General features: G+C 34.0%; 1 protein-coding gene across 1 annotated transcript; it reads right to left on the reverse strand.

The window, feature by feature from the left end:
- Positions 1 to 1,827: 1,827 nt before the first annotated feature.
- On the reverse strand, positions 1,828 to 18,864 carry LOC123717683 (ras-like GTP-binding protein RhoL). Its single transcript, XM_045673822.1, has 5 exons — positions 18,637 to 18,864; positions 9,488 to 9,602; positions 8,855 to 8,972; positions 7,181 to 7,259; positions 1,828 to 2,653 (listed from the first exon to the last, which is right to left on the reverse strand). The coding sequence occupies exons 1-5, from the start codon at positions 18,750 to 18,752 to the stop codon at positions 2,530 to 2,532; spliced, it is 552 nt and encodes a 183-aa protein (XP_045529778.1). The 5' UTR covers positions 18,753 to 18,864; the 3' UTR covers positions 1,828 to 2,529.
- Positions 18,865 to 20,302: the final 1,438 nt, after the last annotated feature.

A 20,302-nucleotide genomic window follows, 5' to 3' on the forward strand; every position in this document is an offset into this window, starting at 1 on the left:
CATATCTTTTATTGAATGACCTTTATTCAGAAAATTCTCTGTCGGTCCACCATCCTCCAATATAACTAGCGGCCTCTTTTGAGGCAAACTTCGGGAGGACCGCCGTATCTTAGGCATAACGATCGTTGACACATGTCAGGAATTAACAGGCAAGTAAAAAAAACTACGTCTACGTAGGCAAGGGGCATAACGTATGGATAATTAGTATAAATAGATTGAAATATTTTGTAATTCTAGTCGAGGCATGAGTTAAAACACCATTTAAGTAACGAATTTATTGATTGTATTCAATTTAATTACAAATAATTTAAAATTTCAATGTTGATACACAATTAATACAAATTTCAAACGCTAAATATGCACCTCGTTCTCTCAATTTCAGTTTAGGGAATCAGAGCGGTTTTTAAACTCGTCTTTTCTGTTGAATTATGATTACGCTGCGATGAAAAGAGATAGATAAGTGCTTAGTTAAAGTGATTTTTTTAAAATTAAAGGGCTTTAATAATCTAAAGAAAGATCAGTTTTTGACAGCAAACGAAAAAAGAAAGTTTTTGTAATGGAAAAGCTATTTTTTGTCACATGTCATAAACAACATAAAACCTTTTTGCTCACATAACTGTTGAGGTTTGAAAACTAATTGTAAAAGAAAAGTTTGCAGTCTTCGTCTAGGCATAAATACATTTAACAATAGGGGACACCTTTTACTAATTACTAACCAACGATGTAAAATAGATAAGTATAATCATTTATCAATTCCATTTATTAAAATCATAGAAACAGGGTCGTAGACTACTATTATTTATTTACCTTGAGTTAAAAATACATGTTTAAAGTTCGATAAACAATTTGTTGTTTTTTGCTTTAATCGATTAGATTATTTGGTATTTCCTCTTCTTTATATTACGATTACTTAGGATCAAAGAAATTAAAATAGTATGCTGACATGACCCAAAAAAACTCATCTGATCAACAAATAATTACTGGTAATAATAAGTTTATTAAAGTGTCCCGAAAATATGGTTGTGTATGGCAATTTTAAAAATTCCCGCTCTTCGTAATGTACTTAAATTTCTTTGCTTTTAACTAAGCCATTGATGAACTCAAAACCCTAAATATTAACTTTATGGCGTTAACTATGGGTTTTATCATTAATAACAATTAAAAAAGCCTTAAAAACTTCTTTAGGTAAATATAATTAAAAATACTGTAATAAAGAATGATATAAAACAATCAGATACTTTTAAGTAGATTAAAACTATTATATACCTTAAAAAATCTCCAACCGATCTACAATTAGTAAATATAAATATTTAATTTCCATTAGAAAAATCAAACTCTGATTGAACATTTAATAATCTCTTTTAAACTTTGGCACATTATATTGCATTACAGTGGATAAATCATTCACTATGAACCCCATAGGTTACCCCTACACAACAATGAATGCTTTAGAAATGTCTGTTATAAAAATTATATAATATTCCAACAGTCACTTACGTAATTTAGTAATCGACTTATAATAAAGAAAACAAACAGATTCCTAATTTCTTAAATCACTGAAATCTCATTTACCAAAAGCGAAAAGGGACAAAAGTGGATTCAATTAGGCGTCACGATAAATGACAAAAAACTATGATCTAGTCTTTTTTTGACTATGATGATCCACGCTTGATACATTTATAATCTACATAATAAATGAAATATTTTAATTGGAACAGTACCCTTGGCACAAATATTACAATAATATCTATCGTAACTAACTTGTAACTGACAACTGAATTGAAAAAAATGGCGATGTTTTTTCCGTGACCATTTTGTTTGCGTCAATATATTTCCCACGGGATCGTGGAACATATAAAAGAAAACAACTACATAATATAATTAAAGTTAAATTATAACTATTCCTGAAACAAAACGATATGTTTTACTATCCTGGACACAACGTTAATAGTAAATTATATAGTTTATTACAGAAATATGTATGTACATCAGTAAACTTTCTGTAGTAGCCTCGGTTAACTTTTATATATTATTTATGGTAGGGGTATTGTAGGATTACAATTTTGAGGACATTTATAAGAATTATGCCTCTATTGAATTTTTTAAAGGAAAACTAAACATAGCGGTGTGAAAATTTATCTTCATAGTATATTTACAAGACTCCTTTTGGCGAATCTTTGGGTAAGTATTACGAATCTAAATCGGAATGTTAGAGCTTTTCGGGTACTATGAAAACCAATGTATAACTGATACAAAATGAAATCTTTTTGCATTATAAAATTTACAATAATTCAATGTTATCATGAAACAGCGCCAGTACTCTATAACTCTCAATGGCGATTGCGACCCTTATGTTGAGTTATTGTACCGTGCAATTCCATTGCGCAGATGAATTTTGAGAGAACACTGCAATTCCATGTAAATAAATCGGGGTGGGTATCACTATCGTCATTGAAGTTTACAGAGTACCGGCGCAGTTACTATTAGTATTCAAATCGGATAGCTATATATATCAGAATTGTAATTTTCTTAAAGAAATTGACAAGTTCGTTTAGTTACTGGCTTTTTCTTGATCGCTGCTCTCACCGCCTCTTCAAATACTTCGTGCATATTTACTCTTTCTAAAGCCGAACACTCCACCAGCTGGGCAGCTCTGAAATCAAATATTAAAATAATTAATAAAAAAATAATATTCCAAGCGACTAAAGATTTTTTTAATGGCGAAAAAGCGATCGTAAATCAAGGCGTACGGCGAAATACTTTAGCCTGCCCCAGGCGAGTAATTGTCATAAAACAAATGATTAGAAAAATATTTATTTTCATGTAATTCTATTTTTAAATTATATTCGAAATCATTATGCATTTGTCACGTTATGAATGCCATATTGGTGTTTTGATGATTAACTTCAAGATTTTGCTGGAAAAGAAAACTGCTTATGGTAACGTACACCCGCGAATAAGACTAATATATAAAGGAACATAAACTTTCATAATTACTATTGGTACATTGTAATCACAATTCTTATCTCTCTCTTATCGAGCGACCGGCCACTGCCCAGAATACAATCATCGTGAAACACAAAACTATATGTATTTAACGACTAAATATATCGACAACAGTTCATTCATGTTCATATATGGATGTTCTATCTATATGGATAAAAAAAGAGACATTACTTGTCCAATTGAACCTTTATTTTATATTGTTTTAGAGCAAAGTGCGACATATTTTTTTGGATTGAATCTCAAGTAACAGTAATATTTAATAATAATAAAAACAACAGTTACAAAGGAATCATTTAATTTAACCATATATTAAAACTTCATTTTATTAGGTCCCTCCATATGAAATTGGCGTATTTCGTACTGGCCACTTTAATCACGATGTTCTCCTCTTTGGGAAGGAATTCCAAAATCAAATTTGTACAGCTATTTACTCATGTATTTGTGCTTCGATGACCGTCATTCATTTGTTTTTTTCTGTTTGCGTCACTCATTTTACAAAATGGAAAACTTAAAGTATCGCATTATTTACGAGTACGAGTACGTATTGATGACGAAGGGTGAATGATGTGTATGGCGGTCATATTGCAAAAGAAAACACAGTTCGTTTTTGGTTCCAACGTTTTCGTTCTGGAAATTTCGACCTGCAGAACAAGCCCCGTGGACGGCCTGAGACCATAAAGTTCATAATGAAGTATTGAAGGCTATTGTGGAAGCGGATCCATCGCAAACCACGTCCGAGTGAGCTGCAGGCTGCGGTGTTAGATAGAAGATTAAAAAGCTTGAACGAATTGACTGAAGCAAACCGTCAAACGCGCGTCGACTGCTGCGTTACATTACTGAACCGGCACAATATGAAGGTATTTTAAACCTGTATTTTATACTCGGAAGCGCTCAGCGCAATGGTTGGATCCTTGGATTGGTCCTGGCCAGCCAGCCAAATCCTGCCCCAAGCGAAAATTAAACCCCAAAAAAGTTACTTGTAAGCGTTTGGTGGACTAGTGCCGGTATTGTTCATTGTAGTTTTCTCAAATCTGGCCAGACTATTACGGCTGATGTCTATTGTCAACAATTGCAAACCATGATTGAAAAGCTAGCGGCTAAACAACCTAGGCTGGTCAATCGCTCCACGCCACTGCTACTTCACCACAACGCTAGACCACACGCTGCACAACAGACGGCTACCAAATTAGAGGAGCTTCAATTGGAATGTCTAAGACATCCTCCGTACTCCCTGGACCTTGCTCCAAGAGATTACCATTTTTTTCGAAATTTGGACAACTTCTTGCAAAGGAAAAATTTTTACTCTGATGGGGCAGTCCAAATCGCCTTCACAGATTTTATTGATTCCCGTCCGACTGGTTTTTTTTAGTAAAGGGATCAATGAACTACCTATGAGATGGCAAAAATGCATAGAAAACAATGGTTCATACTTTGATTAATTAAATATATTATATTTAAAAATATTCGACTTTCTGTTCCTCCCATACAAAACGCCATTTTATTATGTAAGGACCTAATATATTAAACAAACGGGCAGGAGGCTCTGATGTTAGTGCCTGCCATGGATATTCATAATGCTAGAAGATTCACAAGTGTCTTGCCGGCCTAGTACGGATAAGCCTTCTAAGGATTGGTACAGTATTGCCTATACGCAAAATGTATGCTTGTGATGCATAAAATATAGTATACAGTAATTCAAATTAAGAAGAAGCGAAACCCGATCTTGCTTAATTAAACAGTTAAGAAATCAGAACAGAAAACAAATAAGAGAATGGAGAGTTAAAATTATGTGTTACCAGTTGACAGTTGAGGTGAAAATGTAAAACAAATCATGGAACGAGTCGTTCCGTTCAATTGTGATTGGTCAACGGCACCAACAGCTTCTCTAGTATTATACGCGTTAACACATAACGTATCCGCACGTGTACCATACGCTTTCAAACGAGTACCATACGCGTCAATCAAAATTGCCGTTGTACGTTTGCACCCCCCGCTTCACATTCTCCCCAACAGATTCTATATAAAGTTAGATTTATTTATTAAAATACACCACGTCATATATAATGCATTTTCTATACTATATTATATAATCAGTCTATTCTAAAATACACGACAATCGCGACAAATACTAAATATATGTTTTAGTTTTTACTAGAAGTTTACTGGTAACTTGTAAAAACTAACATGTTGTAGTTAGTTAATAGTATTTCATTATGTGTTTTAAAATTAACCTACTGTTTGGTTAATAATTACCAAGTACATAATTTCTTAACTATCAATTAAGTTAGTCGGAAGTCTTACGTGAGCAATTCAATTTTAGTGAATCAAAATTATGTATGTTCCAATTGCATAAGAACTTTGGTAAGCCTAGCCCAGGCACAAAAAAAAATAGGAAACAGTTATTATGATCTGTTCTGTATCTGTATAAGACCGTAACACTAGCTAGAAACGCTGGTGTATGGGTGTCTATCACAAAATCATCTACTAATGAATGCAAGATGTCGAGTGAACGATCTTTGAATACTTTCAATGCGTTCTGAATAGATCGCATATAATTCAACCGTATTTATTTAATATTGCTGACTGACTGCGCGCTATACAAAATTGTTTTAATTTTACAGGCAAAACAAATCCGAGCATTCGTGCGGATGTGGTGACAACTTTATTAACTTGAGATATAAACGTTAATTTTCTATCAATAATTTCTTCTAATTCACAGTTCACCTCATACACAGTAACAAGCTGTTTTCTCTGGTGTATTGGATGTGTTTACATTAAGGATTTAATAAGCCCCAGAACTTTATACAATTCAGATCACTTTCAACGAGAGTAGAAGGTAGAGCTATACATTTTCAATCTTCAGCGAAGAAAACTTTACAGAGCTTTATAATCTTAACTTCGTTCACAAATGTTAAGAAGGGTTCCAAATGACATCCTTGGGGAATACCAGATCGCGCAATGTGGAATCGACTCAGCGCAATAACTACATACTGAGGCCTATTACGAAGATATGACTTAGACCAGTTCAGTATGTTTTCTCCAATTCCAAAGTTTCTGAATTAGTAAAGCTTGACTGACTTTGTCAAAGGCTTAGATTAAGTTAATACTATTTCAAAGATGAACTATCTACCTCCTTTCTTCAAAATTTACTGACAGAATTTTCTAGTTGTCAATATATGATTACGACGCCATCTTACCTAAAGAAACGTTTTGGCGGGTTCTTAAAATTATGAATTTATAGTTAAAAGAATTAAAAATTTGTATAGCTTCTACAGTCACTAATAAATAATATGAAATTGTTTTTGGAATCATATTCATTCATAACTATTCGATTTTAAGTTAATTGTGCTATGTAAAGTCATGGACGGAAGTTAGTATTGAGCGATTTCTTATCTGTGAACGATAATGCTGATATGGCAGCTGCCGACACCCGTCCATGATACCATTATATTTTTTATCTCAACAATGAAAGACAAACGCATTTAAAAATGTACTTTTATTCCTCTTCTTTTTGTCCTTATCTAAACTGTAGAAGTATATAGGCAGATCTACGGGTCATAGATAATAGAATTAACAGATTTCATGTTTTAAAAACGCGCTTCGGCATGTTTATCTTATTCTAGGGTTGCTTTGTGACTTTCAATTTCATTCAAATCTACGCAAACTTTAGTTTAGTCTGATTTTGTTGAATATAGATTATGAAAGAATACTCTCCAGACTTAATTACAAGGAGCATTATATTTATCTAAATAAATTATCAAAGTTTTTGATTCGATAAGGCATATTTATCTGTGGAATCTATTCGTTCATACCATAATTGCTTTTCTTATTGCCACTTTGGCTGGAATTTATAAAGCAGACTTTGATCTAAAACAATGACGTAAAACCTTTTAAGCGCTGGCCCTCAAAATTTGGTAAGAAGTGACAATGACAATTTAATAGAATTTTGATAATTAATAGAATTGACATCTGACAGCGACAAGACGTAATGACGTTTAGTTTAGTATTTAAAACAGAAATTGTTTTTTAGTTTGCAAGATATAGTATTTTGAGTGAAGGAACTTTTGTTTGTTAAGAAACTAAAAGAAATAGAAATTTCGATGATAAGTGTTATTTGAAGTCGTCAACCATTAATTTATATTAGGCTAAATTAATTCGTTCGATTACAACTCACCGTATTTTTCTTTTCAACTGTTTTCCCTCTTGTGTCGTGATCACAGCTTTTCCTGTATTGCGCAAATCCGTTTTGGTCGCTGAAATAATATGTTTTAATTAATTTTGACCCTATTTAATACATATCTAAAACTAACATTACCATATTTTGGTACTTCCGTTTCGTTTTAAATAATCGCTGCTCATTTACATATGACTGATTTCGATTTTACATATTTAAAATAAGTTGACAATATCAAACGTTATCATAGTCTATAAAATCCGTCTGCGTCAAATGTTTGGAAAATCTCGGATCTGTGGCCTTCGACAAGTTCGTCAATATTACGTATAAAAAATAAACCGTTTAGTTATAGGAACAGGGGGTTTAGTCAAGATGACTGAACAGTAGTGTATGTAGCAAGTCGAAAACTTAATTTGTATGAAAATGACAGTTCGTGTCGACAAAGTTTCTACCCCATATACATAATATTATGTATCTGTTACGTAATCTTTTTTTTAATAGGCAAGTTTGTGATCAGCCTGCACCTGACAAATATCGTCTATTTGGGTCTAAGGTGTGCCGGTTTCCGCATGAAGATTTCCTCACCATACGAGCGTTATAACATTGACAGAAGGTTGACGGTGATGCCAAGCCTAGGCCAACACTTTGACTATTATTCAAATTATACATGTGTTTCTGTTTAATTTCAAATACGTCCAATACATAAATATGTAGTTACACTTAGTTACATTTTCGACCCGTTCTGAATACGCCAGCGGAGTTTTTTTGGTAGATGGACTTCGATATAGTGTACGGAGGTATCGTGATATATTTTACCTTTTGTTTGTGTAAGTGTTATATGTTTATAATGAGAATAAACTTCTTTAAACCTAATTTATGTTATATATCCGATACTTAGGGTCTCGTTTGTTATGCATAAAAACTTAATTATTTTAAATCTTTTAATATACAGTAAAACCTGTTTATGACGATTCCTCCTACCAAAAACGCGTCTTAAGCGAGAAAGCGTATTATGCGGGATGGGGACAATAATACGTACTACATATTATTATGTTCTGATTTTGGTATATATAAGTATTAAATTATACATTTATAAATTACATAAATACCTAGTGTAATTATAATCAAATTATTTAAAATAATCACTTATTTTGGTTTGACAGAAAAATTTTGATGCATTTAAAAGATTTTCAATATAATTCAAGTTTTGCAGTGCGTCTTCGCTTTGATCCAAAGAAGCTACATAGCGTCTTAAATCATTAACAGTTGATAATGTCTGGGTGTTTGACAAAACCGGAGTTGACTCATCTTCGTCTTCATCATTATCACTTAGGGCCTCGTTTTGTGTGTTATTCACATTCTTAATAAGATCTTCAATTGATTGAATTTCGTACGGTGCTAATTTGTCATCAATGGAAGTATAACCAGGAAAACCTTGCAGTATCACGAGTTCTTCTTCTTTCAACACGACGTGAGGGTACGGGCGTTTTAAGCGGGATGACGAATCGTATTAAGCGTTAAGAAATGTATGAACATATGTCTCTATAAATAGGGACAATTTATATGATAAAATGATTAAGTTGTGAATTTGAGTTACAGTATAGTTAGAATATTTATTACTTTAGACTTGGAATAATCCATAATGGGATTAATTATATCAATAAAAACACTTACCTACTAGTACAATAGGTACTGATGAACTAAAATGCTTCAATTCGGGGTACCATTTGTGAATAACATTTTCATATGAAGATCGACTTCCCACAGAGTAACACACCAAGAAACAATTCGTCTGAAATAATTTATAACGTTAAAACCTTCTTACTGAAAAGTGACAATGCTACTTATAAGGTACTACATACTTCAGCTTCGACCTTACTTGACATATTATTTATTTTATACCTAAACCTTCATGAAGTAGAATTTCCTAGATATTGATGACCGCCCACAAATTCCATGCAACAGATTTTGAGTTTATCGCGAACATATAGATGCGGTGCGGAATATTTTTGGATTTTTTTTTATTGTATTGGCTTGCCAACGTTCGACATACTGATACATTGGTAAAGAAGCACAATATACAATTTTTGATGTGACAAAACGTAAATCGATTTTATAGTGTGGGGGAGCAATGGATATCCAAACCTAGCTCGTTATCAGAAAGCTCAATCTGGACATCCATTAGCTGTGACCAAAACGCGTTCTTCTGGTAGGTTGTCGCTGTCTCTTTGTAGGCATTGTCAAGCTCTATCTAGAACTCAACCTTCTCTCATCGTCAAAAATAATATTGATATTTATAAAACTCACACTATTATAGGATAAAGGTCTAAGTCGTTCGTAATCCTCTTGTCCGGCTGTGTCCCAAAGTGCCATCTCCACTTCTTCGCCGTCAACTATTATGTGACCCACGTAATTGTCAAATCTGAAATCAAATTAATTCCTTAACAATTCTATAAATCGATATATATCCGAAAAAATTACGCAACGCATAACTTTTGTTGCTGTTTTGTTGATTATGTGCCTATATATAATTCTTTTTAAAAACAGCGTTTTTGAAGCGTAATGTTCTAAAAAGTGGATGAGACTGAACTAATTGGTGGAAAGATTGTTGTTCTGAAAGGCTATTATTAATTAACATCACGCTAAGAAGTACAGTTTAATAGGCTTGATAAAAGAATGACGCATTATTATGTAAGCTGATTATTCCTTGAAAATACAAACTACAAGATCATTTTTTATTAATCTAATCACAAAATTTTAACGTTGTCTATGAAGAAAACTATATTTTACTAGAATTAAAGTTTGGGATACCAATTTAACACTCTTTCAACAAAGTTTAACAACATTTCGAATTATGTGAATCTAAATTAGAGGGCGCGACGGACAGTTAACTGTTAACTGTCGCGCCCTTTACGTTTATTTTAACGTGAGATGTCAATCAAGGTCATTTAGTACGGTAATAGTGCGATTGGCCAGGACACTTACTCTATACTTTCAATACCAAGCGATCCCGATCTCACGGTGAGAGTCCAAGGTTTTTAATTTATTATAAAACAATTCAGTGATTTTTATAAAATTACGTGAAAGCCTTATGCAATACCAATGCAATATCTTTTCTAAGTACATCTTTAAACACACGTACAGATACCGGCAAACTTCTTGCGCTTCGTACACAGCGCGGGACACAAACGTCAACTGATTTACCAATCACGCGATCAAGGCCATTTGTTCAAGATGTTTGCCGGTATCTATACTCACTCTCACGTAGATAGGTACCCTCACCTTTGTGTGATAGCACAACACAGCCATATTAGGTATTACTTCGTTTAATTGTATTGAATAATTATGTATATATTATATATATATTCCTTCTGTAATATTTGATTTTTTTTGTTTATATTATGTATTCCATCTTGGCTATATGTTAACTATATACTTATATCTGTTTTTTTTATATTAAATATAATATATTTTAGCTGTAGGAGTACGATATCAATAAATTAATCACAATATATACGAACAAATAGATCGCTTTGAGGCGAAGAGTCGAGAAAGCTATTAAGCTGCGAGAATAAGTGGGGAATGCTTCTCGATGCTGACAGTGCGAGTCGAATTCACAGCAAAAAAGCGGTGATAATTGATAAAACGTAAAGTCTCATGATATCTCGCAGCAAGTATGCGGTTTACGTTTCGTTATTGATTATGATTAAGGTTAAATCCCAATCCGACATCAGCGCTACGGATATTGAGTGATCAACGACCTTCCATACGAAACGTCAGTATCGCTGGGCCATGGCAGTATTAAGGGTTCTGATATCTTTAGGGTAAAAACATCAAAAATAGGGAAAATTTTAATCGAAATAGCATTCATATTCAGTGCGGATGGTATATAAATGTTTTATTTATAACAAACAAAATGTTATTTTAAGTAAGTAGAATTTTTAGTGTTTCCGTTATTCAAGAGGTTACTTAGCTTGAATTAAAAAGGTCTTAAATCTAAAAATTGTTATGAAATAAACACATTTTTATACACTAAACGAATAAGTTCCACAACTGAGTGTGTGTTAAGGCAATTTTTCCGCGCACTAATGGACGGAGTGTGTTTCCTGGTAAGATAAAGAAGACAAGTGAAGGCCTTTACTCAGAATATGCGTGCAGTGTTGGCCTAGGCTTCAGCGTGCTACTCTCATCTCTGAGGTCGTAGGGTCGATCCCGGCTGTGCACCCACGGACTTTTTTTCTATGTTCCCTTCAATATATATTTAATATATATATAATTTACGTAACTCTGGCCAAGTGAAACACAAATTTACAGTTATTGAAATAGTCTATCCCTCTTCGTGACAGCTGAGCATTTTATTATTTTGTTATTATTAATAAAAATGCCAGCTGGTACTAGAGAAGAGGGGGTGGAAAGTTGGGGATGGGAATCGTTGGTAGAGTGAGGTCATTGCCTAGAAAAAGCCAAAACAAGCCATCTGCTGTGTTACGTTGTGGAACACTAGGGACCTGCTGTAGCCACGCTTTCGCGTGCCCACTACCTAGAGCTGCAGATGAGCTGAGGATGTAGGGCAAAAGGTGGAATCCACTCACTACGGAGGTAACCCGTAATAAAACCGAGCTTGTCTGGAAGCTCTAAAGTGGCAGCCCCACTATCAGAAACAGTGAGAAACCTGATCCGAGAACGAACCTGACGGAGACTCTATGTCTCTGACAGACAGACACACGCCCTCTGCCCCATGTAGGGGTTATAGGACAGTCAAGACTAGAGAAGAGACAAGTTAAAAGTACGACGAGCGTGGTGAATATCCAGTAGAAGCGATAGAGTGAGAGACCGTAGCAAGTGGAAATCAGTGTTCTCTGCCAACCCCTTCTGAAAAGGGCGTGGCGTATATCCATTCTATGTTACTAAATAAAAATATAAAATAAATAACAATTACATTTATGATAATTATGTTACTAATGTGATTCTAATTGGGAAAGAATTTTCTAAATCGGTTTTTAATTAATTCGTACATATACACATGTTTACTTTTTATGATATTAGTGTAGGTTTATTAATACCAAAACACTTCACTTTAAAAGCCTGCAACGCATGTCATATCATAGGCTGAGCAGCGAAATCTGCTTTTTTAAAGGTTTATCAAACATTGAATTTCAAGACTATTGAAGGATATTGTACGATGTGAGAATCCTCGTGTAATCTTGGCCTAGTGGCTTAAGCGTTCTACAGGGCGAGGATGCTACTCTTGATAATATTGTGAGATTAGCAGCTACAAGCATGGACAGAGACGGCACGTGAGATTCTGCGAGGCCGTCATGCGCTATAAAGAACAGGTGGAAAGGGCCAGGGAGGTCGATCTCGCGACGCCGTAGGAGAACACAGCGTCGTAGCACATAACCCTCAACCACAAAGCAGTCGTGCCACGGGAGGATATGCGTAACGCATTTTCCCTTCAAAATACAAAGTGATGACAACCCTAAGTTTGACAGTATCACGGCTGTGCACCATTGGAATTCCTGTCTGATTGCTACAGGGATAGTGAGGTAATCGGCGTGTCTCAAATCCGAAAATCGATGACATGTGTCAGATATAGAAACCTGACCATTATAATATAAAAATACCCACCCAGAAACATAAAGGGCGGAAGCGCTACTGGATATTATTTATGTTAAGCCTAATATATATAAGATTATATTTGATTTGTTGTGCATCTAGAATATGTGCAAAATTGTTTTTAAATTATCATTCAATTGTGTGTTTGAATTTTGACATGTGCAAAGGGCGAAATTTCAGAAACGAGTCTTAGCACAAACTATTATTCCCGTATGTAAGAATCCAATATGTTTTTGACTTAAATTTGTTATAACTATACTCGTAGCAGTAGTGTTCTACTTAATCTATAACATTTTGACAGAAGTTATTATCTGTGCACATTTGCGACATCTGTGAAATCTCCTGTTACGTAGTCGGTAAACACGTTTGTGGTTAAGTAATACAATTGCGTAAATATGATTTATCCTGCCGCAGACCGCAGCTAAAATGTAATACATATTCAAATATAATATATCAATTAATATCCCTTGTTTAATTTGTAGCACAAATACAGAGTATAATGCAGTTGTCATATGTCATTCACGCTTTGACAACTGACCTTTTTCATCCAAATTCATTTCACGTCAATTTTTTCCCCCTACAATTGGGATAAGATTTTGTAACCTTACTTTTCTAAATCTACGTCAAAAATGTATTGGATTTGTCAAGTCATAACTCACGCTAAGTCTCTTCTTAATCTCACCTTTACTGAGGATTGCAACTTAGCGCTATTTTTAAAAAAGAAACAATACTGTCTTTGTTTTACAAATATAAGTTGAGGCTGAATACCTAATTTACCCCAGGCAACATAGGTAGCCAGAAGGACCAAAAGGTTTAAATTTGTTTTAATTATCTATTTGTAATTTTGTAATTAATATTGCTATAAAGGTCAGGTTGTAAATACTGTATATTTTTGTGTTGGACATAAATTAGTAGGTTAAAATTTAACCTACTAATGTATGTGTTTAGACTTTAAAATAACTTTACGCAAAGTTGCATACTAAAATGTCTCCTTAAAATACAAATCGGCTTTGGTCTTTGACTACAAAATACAAAGGACCTTGGTAACGGCCGTAAACAAACAGTAAGGCCAACTTTGATAGACCACATTTGACATCTGTCAGCTTCACTGACGCAACAGTGTAAAGTCAGTGTACAGTCTTTAAAACATATATTATTGTTAATTATCTTTAGAATCGTTTATTTGGCTAAGGAAATCGTTATTCATTATTACAATATTAATCGGAATTGAAAAAAGTAAATTGTGTTTTAACTTCGAAATAATTATAAATATCATGTTGCTACAAGGTTGTTATTGAATTTTTATGAAGTATCAAATCTATTAAATTATATACAAGTATGTAAATTTTAATATAATATTCACAAAATTCACAATAGCGATATTTTTTTTAAAGCTTTAAAGTTCGACTTTATAGTCGAACTTAGTCTTTTTAATAAGTACATTTTTTATATTAATATATAATATACGCGGCAAAAGTGTATACATTATATACGTATAACAAGTATATATAGTTATTGCCGTCCTGCCTTCCTCCAAGAAAAGAATGTATTAATGCTTAAAAGGCCGGCAACGCACTTGCGAGCCGTGTGTCAATGTATCCAAGGGCGGCGGTATGACTTAACATCAGGTCAGCCTCCTGCCTGTTTGCCTCCTATTACATAAAAAAATATTGTCTCGGGTCGATTCACAGATTTAACCAATGATATTTATAAATGGGTGGAATTTCATATTCTGCCTCGACTTCGGATGCCACTCCGTTGCAGCAAAGCTATCAACAGTGTACACCTATTCAGTTTATGAAGTTAAAGGAAATCGCAGACAATACAACAATGCTGTCGCATTATAAATATTAAGGATTAAGAATTCCAAACAATTGTTTCAATACAATGCCACACGTTTTAATATTGACTGAACAATACCTAGTCTAGCAGTGTTGGCCTAGTGGCTTCAGCGTGCGACTCTCATCCTCAAGGTCCTGTGCACCAATGGACTTTCTTTCTATGTGCCCATTTAACATTTGCTCGAACGGTGAAGTTAAACATCGTGACGAAAACAGCTTGCCAAACCCAAAAAGCACACCCTTTTTTAGGTTTGGGTCTTTGATTATTTGTCTAATCTAATAGGCAAGTCGGTGATCAGCCTCCTGTGTCTGACACACGCCTTCGAGTTCGGGTCAAATGCCAGTTTCCTCACTATGTGTTCCATCATCATTCGAGTGAATGTTAAATACGCACATATAATGCCCAGGTACACCACCATATTCTCCAGATTTGGTCCCCAGACGTCTCCTGGTTTCAGACCTCTAGAGAATGTTCGCTAGATGTAAATTTTGCGCTCATCAAGGTAATCTCCTGATGCCTATTTTAAAGTTACAGACAAATCGTACTATAACAATGGTATCGGAAATTTTTATGGTCCAACGATACAACTATCGCTCTCGATATTTGACAATCAAAACAAATTCTATGAAAAAGAATTTTAAAAAAAATTGTATGGAAAGTACAAGGTCGGTCTTGGACAAACAAAGATAGTGTCAAAACATTAGAACACTGTTAATGAACTCACTCGAACATAACCTTAGTTTTAGCTATTCACTTGTATTGTAAAAAATTAATTTAACATAATATTATCGGCCATAATTATTGTATATGCTAGATTGTAATTCATGTACAGTCGCTCTCTCTTTTGTGAACTCCTTTTCTTCTATTAGGAACTATTCTTCTATAGGAAAAAAATGTTAGCCTACAAACTTTTCAGCCCACCTTATATTTAATAGAATCAACAAGAGGTGAACAGATTATCAACACATTTATTACTAACGAAATATACACGGAAACACACAAAATAAAAATAATAATTATTCAAAAAGATACCACAAAAATTATGGAAACAAAAAATACAAGGACATTTTAAGAGTGTATGTGTGTTGTGGTAGTAACTGTCCCTGGGTCAGGATTATGCTGTGAAGCAAACGTGTTCACCAGTGCTGGTCATTCAGCCAGAGACCATAACAGTTAGTTCGACGTTAGCGTGTCATAGATAAGTAATAAAAATAATCCAGCCCTATGCAAAACGTTCAGAGAATCTGTTATATCATGAACTTAATCATTAAGCAATTGTATACATTTTTGTAGTAGCGTTACAATAGGGTGTCAGGGCTGGGAAATTGCCACAGGAGCCCGACCCAAGAGGGCCCCAGCCCATGAGGCCGCGAGCTCAATTTTTTTATTATTTTTATTTCATTGTAAATGTATGCGGGTTTCCTCACGTTTCCTTCACCGAAAAGCTAGCGAATAGATGATGAATTCATAATGTTATATGATGTCTATGGATGAATGCAATACGCATTGGGCTAGCATGGGGCCTCAAACCATTCCCTGTCGCCTAAGAGAGGAGTTATAATTGTGGCTTTAGTGGGACATATACAACGTGTAATTGAGTACGCTGAAAATGTCGAAGTTTTTTAAATTAAACTAAATACAAGGTAAGGATTGTTACTGATAGGACCCCATCAAAATAAATTTTCCCGGGCCCCAAATGGTATTGTTACGCCACTGCATTTTTTTATAGTTTACAAATACTTGTATGTAAAAGACAGAAAAATTATGTCGTTTTAATGATTATCTTATCTCACTTCGATTAATGAGTTTGGCACTGATTGTCGAGCGTAATGTTAAATACATTTTGAATATAATATATTAATAGTAATGATTTGTATACAATGTCATCTTTGAAGATACGTTTGCATTGGTGGAGTTTTAGATCACACGTAGGACGAAAATTGTTCCAACTATTTGAGCTCTCGCGTTATAGAAATGATTTTAGAGTTTTGATAACACTGAAATACCAGTTGATTTAATCTAGAAATTAAATGAAAAAAATGTATGCGTGTACTAGTGTTCACACGTAAGAAGTGAAACTGATCTGCTATATGCAACTTTACAGAAATTGGTTAGATAAAGTTCAACTAAAGGCTTTTATTATTATATACATGAATACAAATAATAAAATTATTTCATTTTACCTTATAACTACTACTACTACATTTATTACTACATATTGCAGTACTACTTCATTTATTGCAATGGAATTATTACTATCATTGTTATCGTTATTATGTTTTTGTTATTCATGGCTTCGAACGTCTTCTAATCAACCGTGGTAGGGACAAGAAAAAAATGGCGTAACCGAAAAATGTGACGGTAAACTTTTTTCCAACGCCGATAAAGAAGTTTCACTTGAAAAACTTTATTTCATATTTAAAAAGGGATATTTAGATAAAGGTAAGTGCAGTAGCCACAAGATTCCCTGTGTCGTGGGCAGCTAGTCTCTTCCAGTGTACATATTGACATAATAATTACTACATAACACTTACAATTTTATAATTAAGCTAATGTTTCACAAGCAGAATACTTTCCGTTTCAGAACGTAACGTAATAGAACAAAAGATGTTTTTTTTAAGATAGTTAGTGAATGTTTAAAGTTTTGAATGGGTGAATATTTGTTTTTAAGAAAGTGGTTAAAAGGCCTCTGAAGGATATAAACTTCTACGAATGTCCAAAAGATATTGCTTAGTGAATGCAATGAATGCGTATTTGTTTTATTTAGCCTTTGAAACCGACAGTTCGGACAGTATACGTACTACATAACTGAACCTATAAACTGTCCATATGAACACTACTAAAATTACTCATATGTATAGAAAGTGAAAACTAGTCACTGGATTAATATTTATTGGGCATTACTGTGCTGTAACTAGAAGCATAGTTATTTTATATTTAGATACATTAAAATATTTATAAGGCGATGAGTAACTTTCTCTCAGTAAGTTACTGTATATAGTTAGATTACATTTCACGCAGGTATTACATAGATATACTTGCGCTTTAGAAATTACGGTTATAGGGAATAATATACATGTGGGGTAAGGGGGCTTAGTCAAGATTAGAAAGAAGAAAACTACATTTCTATGAAAACTGCAGTTCGTGTTGGCAAATTTTCAAACAAATTTAGTTTTGACACTATGTTCGTGTGTTCGAGATAGATTTAAATGATTTTTTAATCGCATTTTGTAGGCGTCGTAGTATCTTGGTTGTGATCGGTACTAAATTCGAGAAGAAATTTTATATCTCTGCGCGCAAGATCCTTTACCTTGTATTCCGTTACATTACGATCCAGTGTTACATAAAAAAAATATTCATGGACATCAATTTCAATATTACATCAAATAATTCTGAGTCACGTATCGATTAAACCTAAAGACGACGTCATAAGGAAAATTGCCTTGAATCATAGAAGAAATACCTACTAACGATTCAGAATGACCCAGAGCCTTTGCTACTTCTGATTCACATTAAAGGTCCTCATTAGTTTTTTTTACTTTACACTTGCACTTTTCGATAAATAATGCATTGGAATAGTATAGTATTTTTGAATGGATTCGAATTATATTTTGAATTTGGAATTCGGGGGAATTTGTTATGCGTACGAATTGGATATGAATATTTTCGGAGAATTTTGTATTTGATAGAGGACAGTAATTCGAATATGGAATTCGGGGAGATTTGTAATTGATATAAAATAGTATTTTGAATATGGAATTACGCTAAATTGTAATCAATAAAATGTAGTAATTTGGTATACGGGGGAATTTGTGCTGCATATAAATTTGATTTAAATGGAATTCGATGGAATTGGTAATAGATGGAAAATAGTATTTTGAATATGGAATTAGAAGGACTTTGTACTTAATAGGACACGACTAAGATCAGAATCAGAAACACTATGCACGGAATTCGCAACGAGCTACACTTCAATCAAACAGGTGACAAGTACTCACACTGTAGGTACATACTCCGTGGGGAACTCATTCCTTGTATACACATATAGCAGGCATGTCTTGCCCACCATACCATCACCGACCACAGTAATTTTCAATCTCCTTGCCATTCCCATAATCCACAGTCACATATTAAACTTAACAGGTCCTTATCACAATGATGTAACGATCTTATCACTAATGATAACGGTACGACGGCGCGCGCGCACAGTTTCGCGGTTGAATGCAAAGTGTTCAAAATAGTATACGAATGATTCAACTGATTTGTCATAGCGATGCGCAAGCGACTGCCCGATCCGTCTCTGAGTTACTGTATTAGCAGTAGATTTAATGATATTTAAGAACAGTAGAAAGGCTCTGCCGCTTGTGGTTTGCACCACCACTATGTGGAACCAGCTGCCCACTAAGGTATTTACGAACCAATTCGACTTCCATTTTATTTTAATCACTTAAAATTATATGAGCCCGTTATGAAACAAATAAAAAATACAGCACGCAGAAATTCACAATGAAATACGTACCAAATTATAATAAGCAACAATAATGATTTGTTAATTTGTTAATGTTTTTTTTTTTTAATTTTTTATGTTTAATACGGAATGCCGGAATATCAGGCAGATCTGTGACAGAAGGCAGCAGGAATGTCCTCTTTCATAAAAAGAGATTTTATTTGCTTAGTCTGGTGGGCTTAGCGTCTCCCGCCGGGCCCGGGGGATATCTACTCCGAAATCATCCTCATGATATTTAAGGGCGAGTCTGAACGTGCGCGCGCACAGTCACACGTGGGGCTTGTCTCCAGATTGAATCTATGTCAGTAGTGTACTATGCATTATTACATTTACCTGATTTAAAAGATTGCTAAAAAATCTATTGTTTTGGTTTTGCGACGTTTGACAACAACAATGTTTTTGAATAATAAAGTAATTCGACGGTCTTAGAACGTCTCTGACACTCTGCGCATCCTGTGATTACTCCTTATTATTTGGAGTGGCCTAGTGAGAGGAAGAAAGAGAGGACGCCCATTAGAAACTTGAATGGATGGAATACCTTATGCTATATATATATTATGCTTATATAGCGGGCAGAATTGTAAAATTGTCGTGAGGAATAAAGAGGAGCAAGAATTTGGAGAACGTTTTCAGGTCAGAGCCTGAAAACCTTCTCCAAATTCTTGTATTAGTGTAAAACTTAAATGACATGGACTTAGTTTAGTGTAGAACTAGAATAAAGACAATTTTATTTTTATTTTATATACCTACGACAATATAAAGCATTTTACTGTATTTGTACCGACCTACTGTAATTGTACTGTCTTGGGGCACATGTAATATTTGCAATAAGTATTCTGTGGACGTTTCCTGACCAAACGTAACAACAAAAACGTCAAACAATCGTTTTGTTAGCCATAATTAACGACAAAAGGCGTCAATATTTTGCATTTAACAAAAACGTTGCGTACGTATTATATATATTTGTATATATATAAAATTATATATTTAAATTGAATAAAATTGATGGATTGAATCCATATAAAATTGAAGAATATACAGTTAACATTTAAATGCATTTTTTTCTTGTAATGCAAGTACTTCCTTGATTACTATTAATCGGAACCCCATAACTCACTCATTCATGGGTAAGGGTCTCTTATCTTTCTTTATTTCTT

The sequence above is a fragment of the Pieris brassicae genome, chromosome 13 (genome assembly GCF_905147105.1).
Source record: "Pieris brassicae chromosome 13, ilPieBrab1.1, whole genome shotgun sequence".
NCBI classification, from domain to species: Eukaryota; Metazoa; Arthropoda; class Insecta; order Lepidoptera; family Pieridae; genus Pieris; species Pieris brassicae.

Excerpts from the sequence above, each read along its gene's own strand:
- LOC123717683 (XM_045673822.1), bottom strand. The coding sequence starts at position 18,752 with ATGGGAATGGCAAGGAGATTGAAAATTACTGTGGTCGGTGATGGTATG. Across the intron at positions 8,973-9,487 it reads GACCTTTATCCTATAATAGT|ACGAATTGTTTCTTGGTGTG; the intron begins GTGAGTTTTATA and ends AAATTATTTCAG. Across the intron at positions 2,654-7,180 it reads CAGTTGAAAAGAAAAATACG|AGCTGCCCAGCTGGTGGAGT; the intron begins GTGAGTTGTAAT and ends ATTTGATTTCAG.